Source organism: Trachurus trachurus (assembly GCF_905171665.1).
Source record: "Trachurus trachurus genome assembly, chromosome: 13".
NCBI lineage: Eukaryota > Metazoa > Chordata > Actinopteri > Carangiformes > Carangidae > Trachurus > Trachurus trachurus.
In genome coordinates this window covers 29,079,383-29,091,941 of record NC_139892.1, presented here as the reverse complement: position 1 = coordinate 29,091,941, position 12,559 = coordinate 29,079,383, and the positions used below count along the sequence as shown (strand labels likewise).

Here is a 12,559-nt window from a genome sequence, read left to right as displayed (position 1 = left end):
AGTATTAGCTTCATATTTACCATAAAGGCTTGAGATTGGTAATTTAATCATCTAACTTTGAGCAAGAAAGCCCCCCCCCCCCAAATGTTGAACTAAGTCTTTAATGAGCTTTGTAGGTATCTGAAATGATACATGTTCAGATAAGATATGACAGCTATCTAGGCTAGATAGGACTTTCTTAAAATTCTTTTAGTTGCACATACCCTTGTTATCTCAGCTGGAAATATTTAATTAACATTTGAAATCTAACAAATAATGTTCTTAACCTGATTTTTCTTTTTTTAGAGAGAGATTTCTTTGCATACTGTGCACCGAAATCATGCCAAGAAAACACAGCAAGTTTTACGCACTGTGTTCTTTTGTTCTGTGGGACTGAGGACTTTGTTCTTATAGCTGCCACCCTCTAGTCAGGTTTAAGGGGGGGTCACATTCCCCACACAGATTAGGTGCTCCCTTTGCACATTATACTTTCACCTTCTTTTACCAATGAGGGTTGTGACACCCAGTGCAGCGCCTTAAATCCTCCAGATCAGCTGACCCTCACATGCTTGCGTAAGAAGAATTTATCTGGATGAGTTTGAAAGGATGAGACGCATATGAAATACATTTTTGGCACAATGAGGAGATATTTTAAAATATACCCCACAGCACAGCATTATATCCTGGGTCTAGCAAAGTGGGAACAATGAAACAGTAAAGACTTGAATGCTCAAGTCCCCAGAGACACACAGCAGGCATTCAAAGGAATTTGGCATTCAGACACAATCATAAACTGTGATGGCAGAAGTGACTGACATAGTTGGATGTGTGACGAAGACATTTCCCACAGTGAGGGATGAGAAAATATTCCAAATATTACGTTTCATTTGCAAGGTTATGACCACTGAGAATGTACAGTATTTAGGTGTTGATTTACAAAACCTACACCGTGCATCAATGCTTACGCGGTACTGACTTACAAAAGGAATCAAAAGACAAACAATGAAAAAAATCTGTCCATGTGGGTCGAAATCAGATTCATTTGACCATAAAAAAAGATTAACATAACATATCATAACAAATGATTAACAGAGAGCAACACACACAAACACACAGGCCAATAATTGCTTGTAAATAGAGAATCTACAAACTTTCCATCCTCATGTCATTGTGTTGTAATTATAAATGTATAATCTAATGTGATTCGTATCATGTGATTTTAATGCAGTTGTATTATCATCACCAGCCAGGCTTATAAAACAGCAGCATTAACACTGGGTGTGAGTTGCTTAAAACTGAAAAAGTTAAATTTTTCTCTCCCAATTGGAGTCTTGGTTTCACATAGAGCCAACTGATGATAAGCAAAGTGCTTTGTATTATTTTTGTACCAACTAATGTGGTGCTTGGATCTCCAAAGGAGGTTGAGTAATAAATGCAAAGGTTTGAGAGAGAAGATACATGCTACATTCAAATATTATTCAACTAAAACAATCTTAGAAGTCATATACAGTGCATACAGAGTACACAATACAGTAGCCTACCTTTGTTTTAGGGAGATATGCGGGTTAGGAACCACATTCATACATTGTGTCCAAAAGTACGCAGATACATATTTTTTTTGTTTCCTTTTGGCCAAGGGTTGTTCTCAATAGTTTGATCTTGACTCATTTATTAGTAAGTATGGGAAATGTATATCCTATGGCATACAGTTATATGTTAGACAACAACTCTTTAGTGAGGGCCTTTCAGCATTGCCGAGTTCCATGAACAAATCAATATGTATAAATAAATGTTGTTTTCGTATTTAGTGTGGAAGAGTGTGACTGGACTGCACAGAGCCCTGATCTCACCCTACCCAACACCTTTCAGATGAAGTGGATCACAGACTGTGAGTCAGTCCTTATCATACAACATCAGTGCCTGACCTCACTAAAGCTCTATGGTTGAATGGGAATAAATCCCTTGAGCCATTTTCCAAAATCTAGTAGAGAGCCTTTCCAAAAGAGCAGTGGCTGTTATTAATACTCATTCTTCAAGGAAACTTTCAAGAGTCACAGATGGATGTAATGTTTGGGTATTTACATACCTTTGCCCATACTTATGTCCAACCTAAAAGGGTTACTGATTCCATGTGCAGTCAAACATTGGTCAAACCTGCAATGATAACATTTTTCATCACTTGGGGACAGTGAAAACAAATGGTTAACAGGCATTAATCACATTTTAAATTGATACAGCAAACGTTTGTTGCTTGAATTAATTGATTTGGAGTCGTGTGTCTGTTCACTTTTCACTCTGTTTTAGATTCATTTCTGGTCTCCCTCATCCCCCAGAGGACAATGTCTGCTTCTGTAGCTGCTAAATCCACCATTATATGTTCACTAGCTAGTTGCTAATGATGTCCCCTTCTGTTTAGTGCTGAGATGGTAGGGGACAGTGGGTTTTTTGCTGAAAAGCTTCCTGCTGTGAAGCAGAACAACTCCACAGAAGAAGTGAGCATGAATGAACCAAAACAAAGTTGCATAACATCCACCATCCATTGTCTATACTGCTTATCCATGTAGGGTTGCGGCTGGAGTCAACTCCAGCTTTCATTAACAAGGGTGGGGTACAGCCTTGACAGGTCACCAGTCCATTACAGGGCTGACACGTACAGACGAACAACGCACACACACCCACATTCACACCTAGGGGGAATGCAGAGTTGGTAATTAAACCTAATGAGCATGTCTTTGGGCTGTGGGAAGAAGCTGGAGAACCTTCTTGCAGAGAGGCAAGAATCTCAGCACTTTTAGGTAAGGAAATTACTGGTTTCGTGTTTGACAATGCACCCCCACCCCCCAAAAGACTTATTAACATTTTTCATGTGAACATGAAATCTACAAAGTAATTAGTAGGTAAAACAGTCAAATAAATGTACTAAACTAAAAAAATAGATCATTATTCCTCTGAAAGCTCTTAATGTAACAGTGTCAAGTAGAATTTAATCAAAATACTAAAGTAAGATACTTAAAATTGTACTTAAGTACATAAATGTTTGAGTGACCAATCAAATGACCAATCAATTGATATGATTCATTAAAAAATGTTGAAAAATATGTAGGCCTATTTAAAAAATGAGATCATACTGCAAACATTTCTTGAACCTAGCTGATAGATGCAGCCGGTACCCCCTCCTCTGTTAATTGGTTAGATGCCCAATGGGCATGGTTCGTGTTAGGGTTTTAACCCCAGCTCATTACTGCAGCGATGGCTTTGAACATCTGAGAGTGGGCTGAGTGTTCTGGTGGGGCAGGAAACACACAAAAGAAAACACAATCAGTGGTGTAAAGGGGGGCACAGTAATGAGAGGACATGCCCTCTGTGGCATCCTTTTAGATGAAGAATCCAATAATCCATTACATTCCCCAACATAGAGGTGAATTTATTGATTGAGAGAAACTAACCTGCAGTGGTTAAATTGGCTCCAGTGGCACTGATGGATGAGGAAGTGCATTTTCTGCCTCTTCTAAAAGGAAGCCTTGTTTCTGAAATGAGAAGCAAGCTCATCAAAAACCAGCTAAGTGTTTTGCCAATGTTTGTGTATGTGTACAACTGTGTAACTAGATGTTCATTAACAGAAAGACAGTGGTGGTGGGTGGTATTTGGCAGTCCCCAGCTAACCTTGGCTTTCTTCTGGGCTGGAAACTGAGCAGAGACTCCTGTGGCACCGCTCTACAGGAGGAAACACAGTCAGAGCTGAAAGTAGGTCTCTATTTCAGCAGAGCCTCCACTATGTTCTGTTACTGACTGAAACAGCAGCTGCTGATGTTTAAGAAATAGTCGGGTTTGAACATATACGGCCTATACAACCTATACAACAGAATTATTGTCTTGCTGCAGCAGCTATTTGAAGCTAACTGTGAACATGCAGTGGTGGACAGAGTACTCAATACTTTTCTCAAGTAACAGTCAGGAAAATGCACTTGCATATAGTAGCCTATCAGTATCATATAAATTGTTCTGCAGTAAAAAGCCTCCTCTACACCCTACATTTATTATACGTGACGGTGACATGGTGTATCAATTGTTGCTAGTTTGGATGGATCTAGTTTAATGAGTTTATATTCAGTCTGCTGCTGGCTTTGTTACCAAACCAGGGGATAAATCTGAGCAGTTATAAGATGATTAACAGGGAAAGGAAAGAAAAAACAATGTTCTGGTACACATATTTATATTCATTTCTCATATTAATATATTGAGTATTTCAAAACTATTTAATATAGACCACCCTAATCATGACCAAAAATGTTAGTGATACATTATTTCATCAGTACTGACAATCTAATAATTCAATAATATAATAATAATCTTTATTGTCTACAATGTGGAACTTCGTCTCAGGCTTCATAATGTCACAATAAAAACACAACAAATAAATTACACATAATTTAAATATATAATATGTATTTTTGTTCCTATTCTTAGCCCCTAGGGACTAGGTGACCATACCATGTGCATATGTCATGTCAAGACACTTTCAACAAGACTTACACAAGCTCCAAAAATTTCTTGCTTACATGGTGCATTGTCTTTTTAGAAATATATTCAGTGTTGACAGTAAAACTCAAGAAATGATCAAAAAAATTTCCTAAATATTTAAACTCCTCTCTGCTTAAACATGTTGATCATTAATCATTGCAGGTGAAAGATCTTCACCGATTCGCTGGTGACTTACAATAACCAGCTGTTAGCTGCACTGATATAAAGGCAGCTGTCCTTACTCTTTACCTTTGATAATCAAGTTACATTTAGTTGAAAATGAGTTTGCAACCTCATTCACAAATTTTCTTATGAATTTCAATTTATACTTGAATGTAAGTGAAGGATCTGGCAACTTCTTCCACCGCTGGCTATTCTGGAGGCATCTCATGTTATACTTGTGACCTCTAGTGGCAAAAATCTAAACAGCTGGTTTATTAATAGAGTTAACTGGTAACGATTTTCAGAAGTATATTGTCATGTAAAGCCAACCATGTCATGGCTCAGGTTTATAAAATGTTGAGATTTGTCAAGATCTTATTTCAGTGACGTGTAGTTAAAATCAAAGTGTTTCTGTGATTTTGATCACCCGGTACAGTTTCACATGCTTGTTTAAATGTAGTGACGTTCCACTAAATCTAATTTCATTTCATTTGATTTTTAACCCCTGCGCATCCAACTCAGCTTTCCTTGATACCAACATTTCTATTGTTTGCAATGTTTCAGCAGAAGTGAGTGTTGTAACAGTTCATGACTTGACACAGGGCTCTTCTTCAGCATCCACACATCATTATAGGCCATAACATCATGTGGAGTCACAGTCTCTTGTGTTCCCTGGGCTTGCATTTTTCATCTGTTACACTACACACACCAAAAAAAACCACAGCAATCTGTGAATCTTGGTAACTTCTTTGGACAAACGGAACCTCCATTTGTCATTTGTACATATTAGGTCACTTTGAATTCCTGTAAATTTTTCTGACAGTTATAACGATGGAGAGCTGTAAAGACATGCCGCACCAAACTGAGTCATGATGAAGTACCTGAAATACTTGAGAGCACTGGCCCATACACACCTCTAGTATTACTGCATATAATATACAGTAGTCTATGGCCCAATTCCAATCCAACCCCTTACGGACTCACTGACCTCGAGGCACGTTCACGGGAAGTCCATAAGTGTGCGAGGGCTGTTCCATTGTCAGATCATGAGTCAGTGAATGAGCCCTTATTGCTATGTTAATGCCCCCTTACCGTAAGGGGCTAAGGAAATTACCCACAGTTCATAGTGTTTTAGATTCATCAGAGACTTTGTCCTAAATGTCTCTTTTAAAAATGAAAGTTTTCCACAATGCTCTATTATTTATATATTAGAATATTAGAAAACACACCTGGAAGATTTGCAGATACTTAGTCATAAACCAACCTATTGAAAGAGTGTTGGATATTTCTTTTGATCAGAATTTTAAGATTTAATTAAACATATTTTTAGATTCTTAATAATAATGTTTTCTTTCCTTTATATTTAATTTATGTTAGTAACTATACATTGTTACTGTCATTGGTGCATCCACATGTGTTAAAGTGTTTACTGCATGGCTACAAATCACATTTCCTTGCGTGTAACAATAAAACTGGATTCAAATACATTTAATTCATTGTTAATAATTCATTGTTAAATGCAAAATTCAATCTTCAGTATTTTGAACCAGTTATTCCATGATGAGATTAAGTCATTTGTATCATTTTATCATAAAAGAGTCCAATGAAGAATGTGTCTGTACACCGTCACATGTGGTGCAACACTATGATGTCTGCTCCACAGGTCGCATCTGAACATCTCCAATCTGAAAAAAATATGTGGAGGTCATATTTCAGTTGTAAAAGAAGAACAACTGTCCAAAGGTCCGAGGTATGTCACCATAGACAGCACCACATGAGACAGAAAAACACATACCTGCACATGGGGAGGGGCACCAAGGACGTATGTGACAGCATTTGCCACATCTATCGCTTTCAAAGGCTACAAGAGAAGTGAAAATGACATAATATGGACTGTTATAATGATTCAGATATTTTTTATATTTTAGATAAATAGTACTCTGGGAATGTACGAATAATTTACCTGAAATTTAGTGTAGGCAGCAGCAGCTTTGTCAGCATTGTTTTCATGGAGTCGCAGAGCAAATTCAGTCTCCACTACACCAGGAGAAATACACTGCAAATATAATGTATTATTACCATATATTGGTAAACTTTATGAAAATCTGTGCATTTCTTTGAATGTCAGTTGTTACGAATGTCATTGCACCCAACAAGGTAAAGGAAGTCTGCCAAGAACACCAGGGTGAAATGCTACACTGGTTTTGAAAAGTTGAACACAAGTAGGAAAAAACGTCTAACCTCATCACCAAAACACACTAGACCCAAAAACTTCACTTCAACTTGAGATTGTTTTTTGTTGTTGTTGTTTGTCTTATTGTATTTTATGGGTTAATTTTGTTTTACTCATTCCTTAATCTTATTTACATGTATGCATCTTTTAAAATCACTTCCTATGCTAGGAAGTCCTAGGAAACACATGGACATGGAGAGATACAGTAAAATGTCTTTGAAAACACAAACTTTGTACAGTGTCATTGTATGGAGAAGTTGTATAGAAGTTAGTATACAGAAGTTGTATGAACTGCTGATGGTTTTGGATATTTGCTCCAAGTGCCTTAAAAAGTTGTGCTCTTCTGAATGCACTCTCAATCCCACCAGGCTGCTCAATACAGAGGCAAATGTTTTTATACTTATATTGCTTCACTGATATAACTTCATAATGCTCTTGAGAGTCATTCACTATGCTGCAAGGCCATTATGAAGGTTTTTGCATAAAATGTTAGTAAAAAAAAACATAAGATCTCATCTACTGCTGTCTGGGTGGAGAATTACCTAAGTATAAGTATCTGAGAGAGGAAAGCTGCCAAAAACCCTCTCACAACAATTAGTGGAGCGATTAATAGAGAATCAATTGTTGTTGTTGTTGTTGTTGTTGTAGTAGATACACAGAGGACTGGATGTGAAGAGTAGAAATTATTTATTTTTAAATACAGACAGTGATTAAGTCTTACTGTGGCTCTGATGTGGGTGTTGGCCTCACGCAGCTCCTGTCTCAGGCCCTCGGTCAGGGCTGTCACAGCGTACTTGGTGGCGCTGTAGAAGTGCACATCAGAATTCTGAACGACACGATGTCCACTCATGCTGCAACAGAGGAAGATATACGAGTTGTAGGAAAATGTATCATTATTTTGAAGTAATTTCGTGAGATACATTGTTTTGGGTATTGAAATAATATTTTGGATCTATTCTATTCTATTTTTCATATATCTTTTTTCACAGTCTTTGGATATTTTTCAGACAATCAATGCGTCAACCAGTAATTTAAGTTATTGTTGATTGTGACAAAAGAAAGAGTTCCCAATGCGTCATCATCATAGGATTTTTCTTCACAAGAACTACATCTTCGTACCTGTTTATGTTTATGATGTGCCCATCATCAACATTTCTTTCTTTCATTGACTGATATGCTTCACGTGTGCATATAGACAATGCAAGAACATTCACCTGCAGGACAACAAACAGAGTTAAAAGTTAATAAAAATGTCTCCCGTTAATGACTTGAAGATAATGACCTCTAGACATGATCTAACTTGAATAATCTATTGTTGGATCAAAGAAGGCATCGAGAGGAGAGGAGGAGGGGACCATCAACAGGGACGAAGGGGCCTACATGTTCCCACACACCTGGGACTCTCTCCTCCAACAAACATCTGGCAGCAGTAGGCGTGATCTGCCCAGCAGGTTTGAAAAAACCGCCACGGTGATGACGCCTACACAGAACATCGGCTGATAAAGTCACATCGCAAAAACATCATGTGACCCTTCTGAGGAAGACTACAGCAGATAGTCGAAACGTGTCAAGGTAATTACTACAATCCTTCATATGTCTGTCCAAAAGAAAACAAACTCTATTCTGATCCTGTTACCATTGTTTCCTGTCCACAAGGAAACAATTAAAGGTACAATATGTAAGAAATCTAAAGCAACTGGCCGTAAAATCATCCTAATATGTCACACAGACTCTGGAATAATATTATAACATACTGAACTCACCAACAACAATAGTGCAGCCAGAATATTCGCATTAAAAAAAAGTTTTTTGCAGACCGCAAATCATGTTTATGTTTTGAATTTATGTGTTGGCATGTGTCGCCAGTCGCCACCCAGCGCTCTCTCCCAGGGTTGCCAGTTAAGCCTCCACTGAGCTGCAGCTACGGCTGGGAGATAAAACGAGATCGCGAAAAAAAAGATTGCTTTCTATTATCGGTTAGAAATACGGTAGAAATAAGCGGCTTGTCGCTCTGTCGTTTGATACACAGCTTGCTGTAGTGAGCATGTAGCCTAGTTAGTCTGAGCTGCTGATAAAGCTAAAGGGAAGAATTACCAAGTGAAAGTTAGAAAAGAGGGAGGAAATGGAGCCGATGGTAAATGAATGAACGTGTGGAGCAGTTCATGAGATGAGTCCGGCCCGGTCAGGTCGCCTGTCTCCGGTCCTCATGTTTTATGATCTGACCGTCAGAAAGTGGAGGAGAAACGTGGCTCACGCCGTTTATTCTGCGGTAAGGCGGCGTAAATAACACGCTCCTGTAGATGCGGGGTTACAGTGTGTGTGTGCGTGTGTGTGTGTGTGTGTCAGCGCTGCACACACAGACACAGCGTCGGAGCGTTGAAATGTAACAATAACTTGCAGATCACCTGAGTGACGTGAACTCTGCTCTTAGTTACTGTGAGTCAGAGCAATAAAACAGTGAGTTTGTTGATGAATATTTAGCTTTTTAGTGAGCAGAGCAGGTTAGCGCGTCGCTGTCTGGCAACCTGGAGTCTGGGGGGTAGGGGAGGGGAACAACGTGTTGCTGTGTTTTGAATTTTGAAACAATTTTGGCCACGTTCTTACATACTGCTCCTTTAGGCCACTTTAAAATATATAAATGCATCAGCCTATTTTTAGTTGATATGGGGTCCATTCAATTCCCTGTCACATTTGCTGTATGATTTCCCAGGTGTGATTTGTTTTCTGGAGATTGATGTATCTTATCAACTGAAGCTTTACTGAGATAAAATGCAGTCATTGTTGACTGCTTTTCACTTTTGAAGTATTCCTGATATATCACATTAACAAGAATGTCAGGTCAAATCAGTTCATTTATGAATCCAGATGAATGTTTGTGACGGATCTGAAAGTTTCCCCAAGGCAATCTCATTCGAATGGCCAGACCCTTGTTTGGTTTTACTGATAGATTGACAACACAAACACATAATTGCTCTGTCTGTTGCCGGGATGGAGGCATAAAAACACTCTTACATCAAGCATGTTCTTCCAGCCACTGCTTTTGCCACTTAACAGCGGCTCTGGATGAGCCAGCCCAGCGTTGTTGATGCACACATCCACACCTTTGTGCTGCTCTTTGATAACAGAGAACATGGACAGAATCTCCTCCTCGTTGGTCAGATCACACTTCAATGGCACCAATACACCACTGAGGCCTGATGTTTGACACTCGGCTGCCAGTTTCTGAAATCAAAACCAAAAAGATGTCAGACAATCAGCTTTATCATCACATTAGTGAACGGAGTCTCATTTTCAATTTGGGCTGTTACTAACAATTCTCCTTAAAGCCTGACGAAGACCTTTCAGGTAGAAACGTTGTCTTTATCAAATAACTAGGAGCTTCATTCTGTGTGCAGATCCTTTCTTTGGTTTCTGTTGCTAACAATTACAACTAGAACATTTCTTTGCAGAAATTTTGTGAGTGGCAATTAAGGAAAGTGCACGCACAGCCATAAACCCAATAATATAAAACCACAGGTAAATAACAAATACAAATAGAGCATTATCAGTCTGCTAGAAATACTTAGGTCTGATCAGGCTTCAAGATAATAATGTTTATTTACAAAATCTATTCATAAAAATGGCTTAATGTCAAACTCTTCATTCAAGCCATTTGGCGACAGTTTTAAGGGCATAGATATGGTAAGCCTCACGCTACAGTACACCCGTTTATGGTTGCCACCTCTGGGAGGCTTGTCAACTTTTTCAATGCCTAGTTGCCTACTGTACATAGCGGAGGGAACTGATGTTGTGACCTGCTTTTTTTAAATGAGCTGCAAACGGGTTGCACTCATCTCTTCATACTTGAGTCCTAGTGAATGTTCGTAGGAAATCTGAAAAAGTTCTGCCAAGACGTTACTGACATCTTGTGTCCGTGAGACTGGGACAGACAGATGCATGGATGGACAGATGGACAACCTGGAAACCACCTCCTAATATTTTAGAGGCTGACCTGACCTCTCATTGACACTAATAAAATACTGTGAATCTGTTGATCAAATAAAAATGTGTGAATACAGCACTGTGTATTCACATTTCTAGATGAAGTAAAGTAATTGGTGTGATTGTGCTAAAATGACTATGTGCTTTCCAGATATAAAGGGAAATACAATGTAAACTATAATTCACAATTCATTCCTCCATCTGGGACAGCCTAAAATATCATAGAGACATTAACTTAGTTTTGTGTTTAGACTTTAATCCCTGCCTCTTTCATTTTAAAGTTAATGTTTTATTTAAAACATTTATGATGTTAGAGGATAGAGTCTGTGTTTCAGGCAAAGTAATCACTGTAGAAAAACTAATCATTTTATGTTCTACTGCCCCTCCTCACAGCTGAAAACAGCCTAATTAAGCGCTGCCTCCAAAAATATTAAACATTAACTTTTGTTAACCTTTAATCTTAGTTAGGCTACATTTCAAGTAAAAAGCCTGCATTGGAGGTTATTTAAGTGTAGCCTAAGTGATACAAAGTATTTAAAATGAGTTTTCCTTGGATAAAAACGCTTTCTATAGCAGTTAGCTACTTCTGACGTTATCTTACTTTTACTGTGGTTTAACATTGGCTGCAGTCAATTTTGAAATTGCAGCTCAAGTCAATATCATAGGCTACCTGCAGAACCGGGTCCTACTTATGGTGTCCTATGGACCAGTAGCTGGTATAGAACAGCATAGTCCAGTAGCCTATCCAATAGACCAGTAAAAGACCAGTAGCATATTCTAGTAACAGACCAGTAACGTTAACATTATAGAACAGTGTAGCCTAGTCCAGTATCCAATAGACACCTACTCCATTAACCCGGTGGTCACAGCTGGCGTCACATCGGTTTACACTAAAGTTGTAAAGTTCGTCATTTATTTGGCCAAAGTTTTGAGATATATTTTAATTTGATAGCTGACCTGTACTTTATCGACGTCCCTGGCACAGCCCACCACTTTCATCCCGCTCCGGACCAGCTCCCTGGCTATAGCAGCACCGATACCGACCGAGGCTCCGGTCACCAGAGCAACTCTGCCTCTCCAGCGGTCCATCACTGCTGCCTCACACCGGGAACCTGCTTCACAACACGGGGACGAACAGAGGGAGAGGAAGCGGAGAGCGCGCACAGGCAGCCCGGTCCAAGAGCTGCAACTGTCCGGTCGTCTTGAACGCAGCGCGGTGGAGGCGGTTCAATTTCGTCAACGTCTACGTCACTTTGTTGCATTCAAGACATCAACCAAACGTGGGATTTCACAACATTAAGTATTTCAGGAGGTTTCGGGTTCGATTCCCGTGCCCGGGGCTGGTAGGCTATCTGTAGCTAAAGTTAGCTCATTCTCCTCGTGCCTCACATGATTGTGAACCTGTCAAGGTGTATCCTGTTAACCGTGTCAGCCTGGACTGGATGGAGCACTGGGCGAGATGACTCTCTGCAGACACATTGATTAAAACTCTGTCAGACTCTGAGGCTCCCACAAACTGCTTAAATTACCACTGTATTAGCCTATTTATTTGCACACATGTTTTTGATCATTCATTGACAGAACTAACCCCCGCCCCCCCAAACAAACAAGCAAACTATCTTCACCCCAAGTTTTTGATATTGTCAAAACATCCCATCTTTTTATCTCTGCACTATTTTTCTT

General features: G+C 39.1%; 1 protein-coding gene across 1 annotated transcript; it reads right to left on the bottom strand.

Annotated features, from left to right (window-relative positions):
• Positions 1–6,135: 6,135 nt before the first annotated feature.
• On the bottom strand, positions 6,136–12,103 carry LOC310995548 (dehydrogenase/reductase SDR family member 11-like). Its single transcript, XM_083984635.1, has 7 exons — positions 11,834–12,103; positions 9,908–10,117; positions 8,015–8,109; positions 7,617–7,746; positions 6,626–6,718; positions 6,458–6,523; positions 6,136–6,347 (listed from the first exon to the last, which is right to left on the bottom strand). Exons 1-7 carry the CDS (start codon positions 11,963–11,965, stop codon positions 6,306–6,308), a joined length of 768 nt encoding a protein of 255 aa, XP_083840761.1. The 5' UTR covers positions 11,966–12,103; the 3' UTR covers positions 6,136–6,305.
• Between the last annotated feature and the right edge of the window lie 456 nt (positions 12,104–12,559).

Bases quoted from the DNA above. Each gene is read 5' to 3' on its own strand.
- LOC310995548 (XM_083984635.1), bottom strand. From the start codon at position 11,965: ATGGACCGCTGGAGAGGCAGAGTTGCTCTGGTGACCGGAGCCTCGGTC. The intron at 8,110-9,907 runs GTAAGAGTGTTT...GTTGTCCTGCAG, and splicing joins GCTGGAAGAACATGCTTGAT to GTGAATGTTCTTGCATTGTC. The intron at 6,348-6,457 runs GTATGTGTTTTT...TATTTTTTTCAG, and splicing joins GTGCCCCTCCCCATGTGCAG to ATTGGAGATGTTCAGATGCG.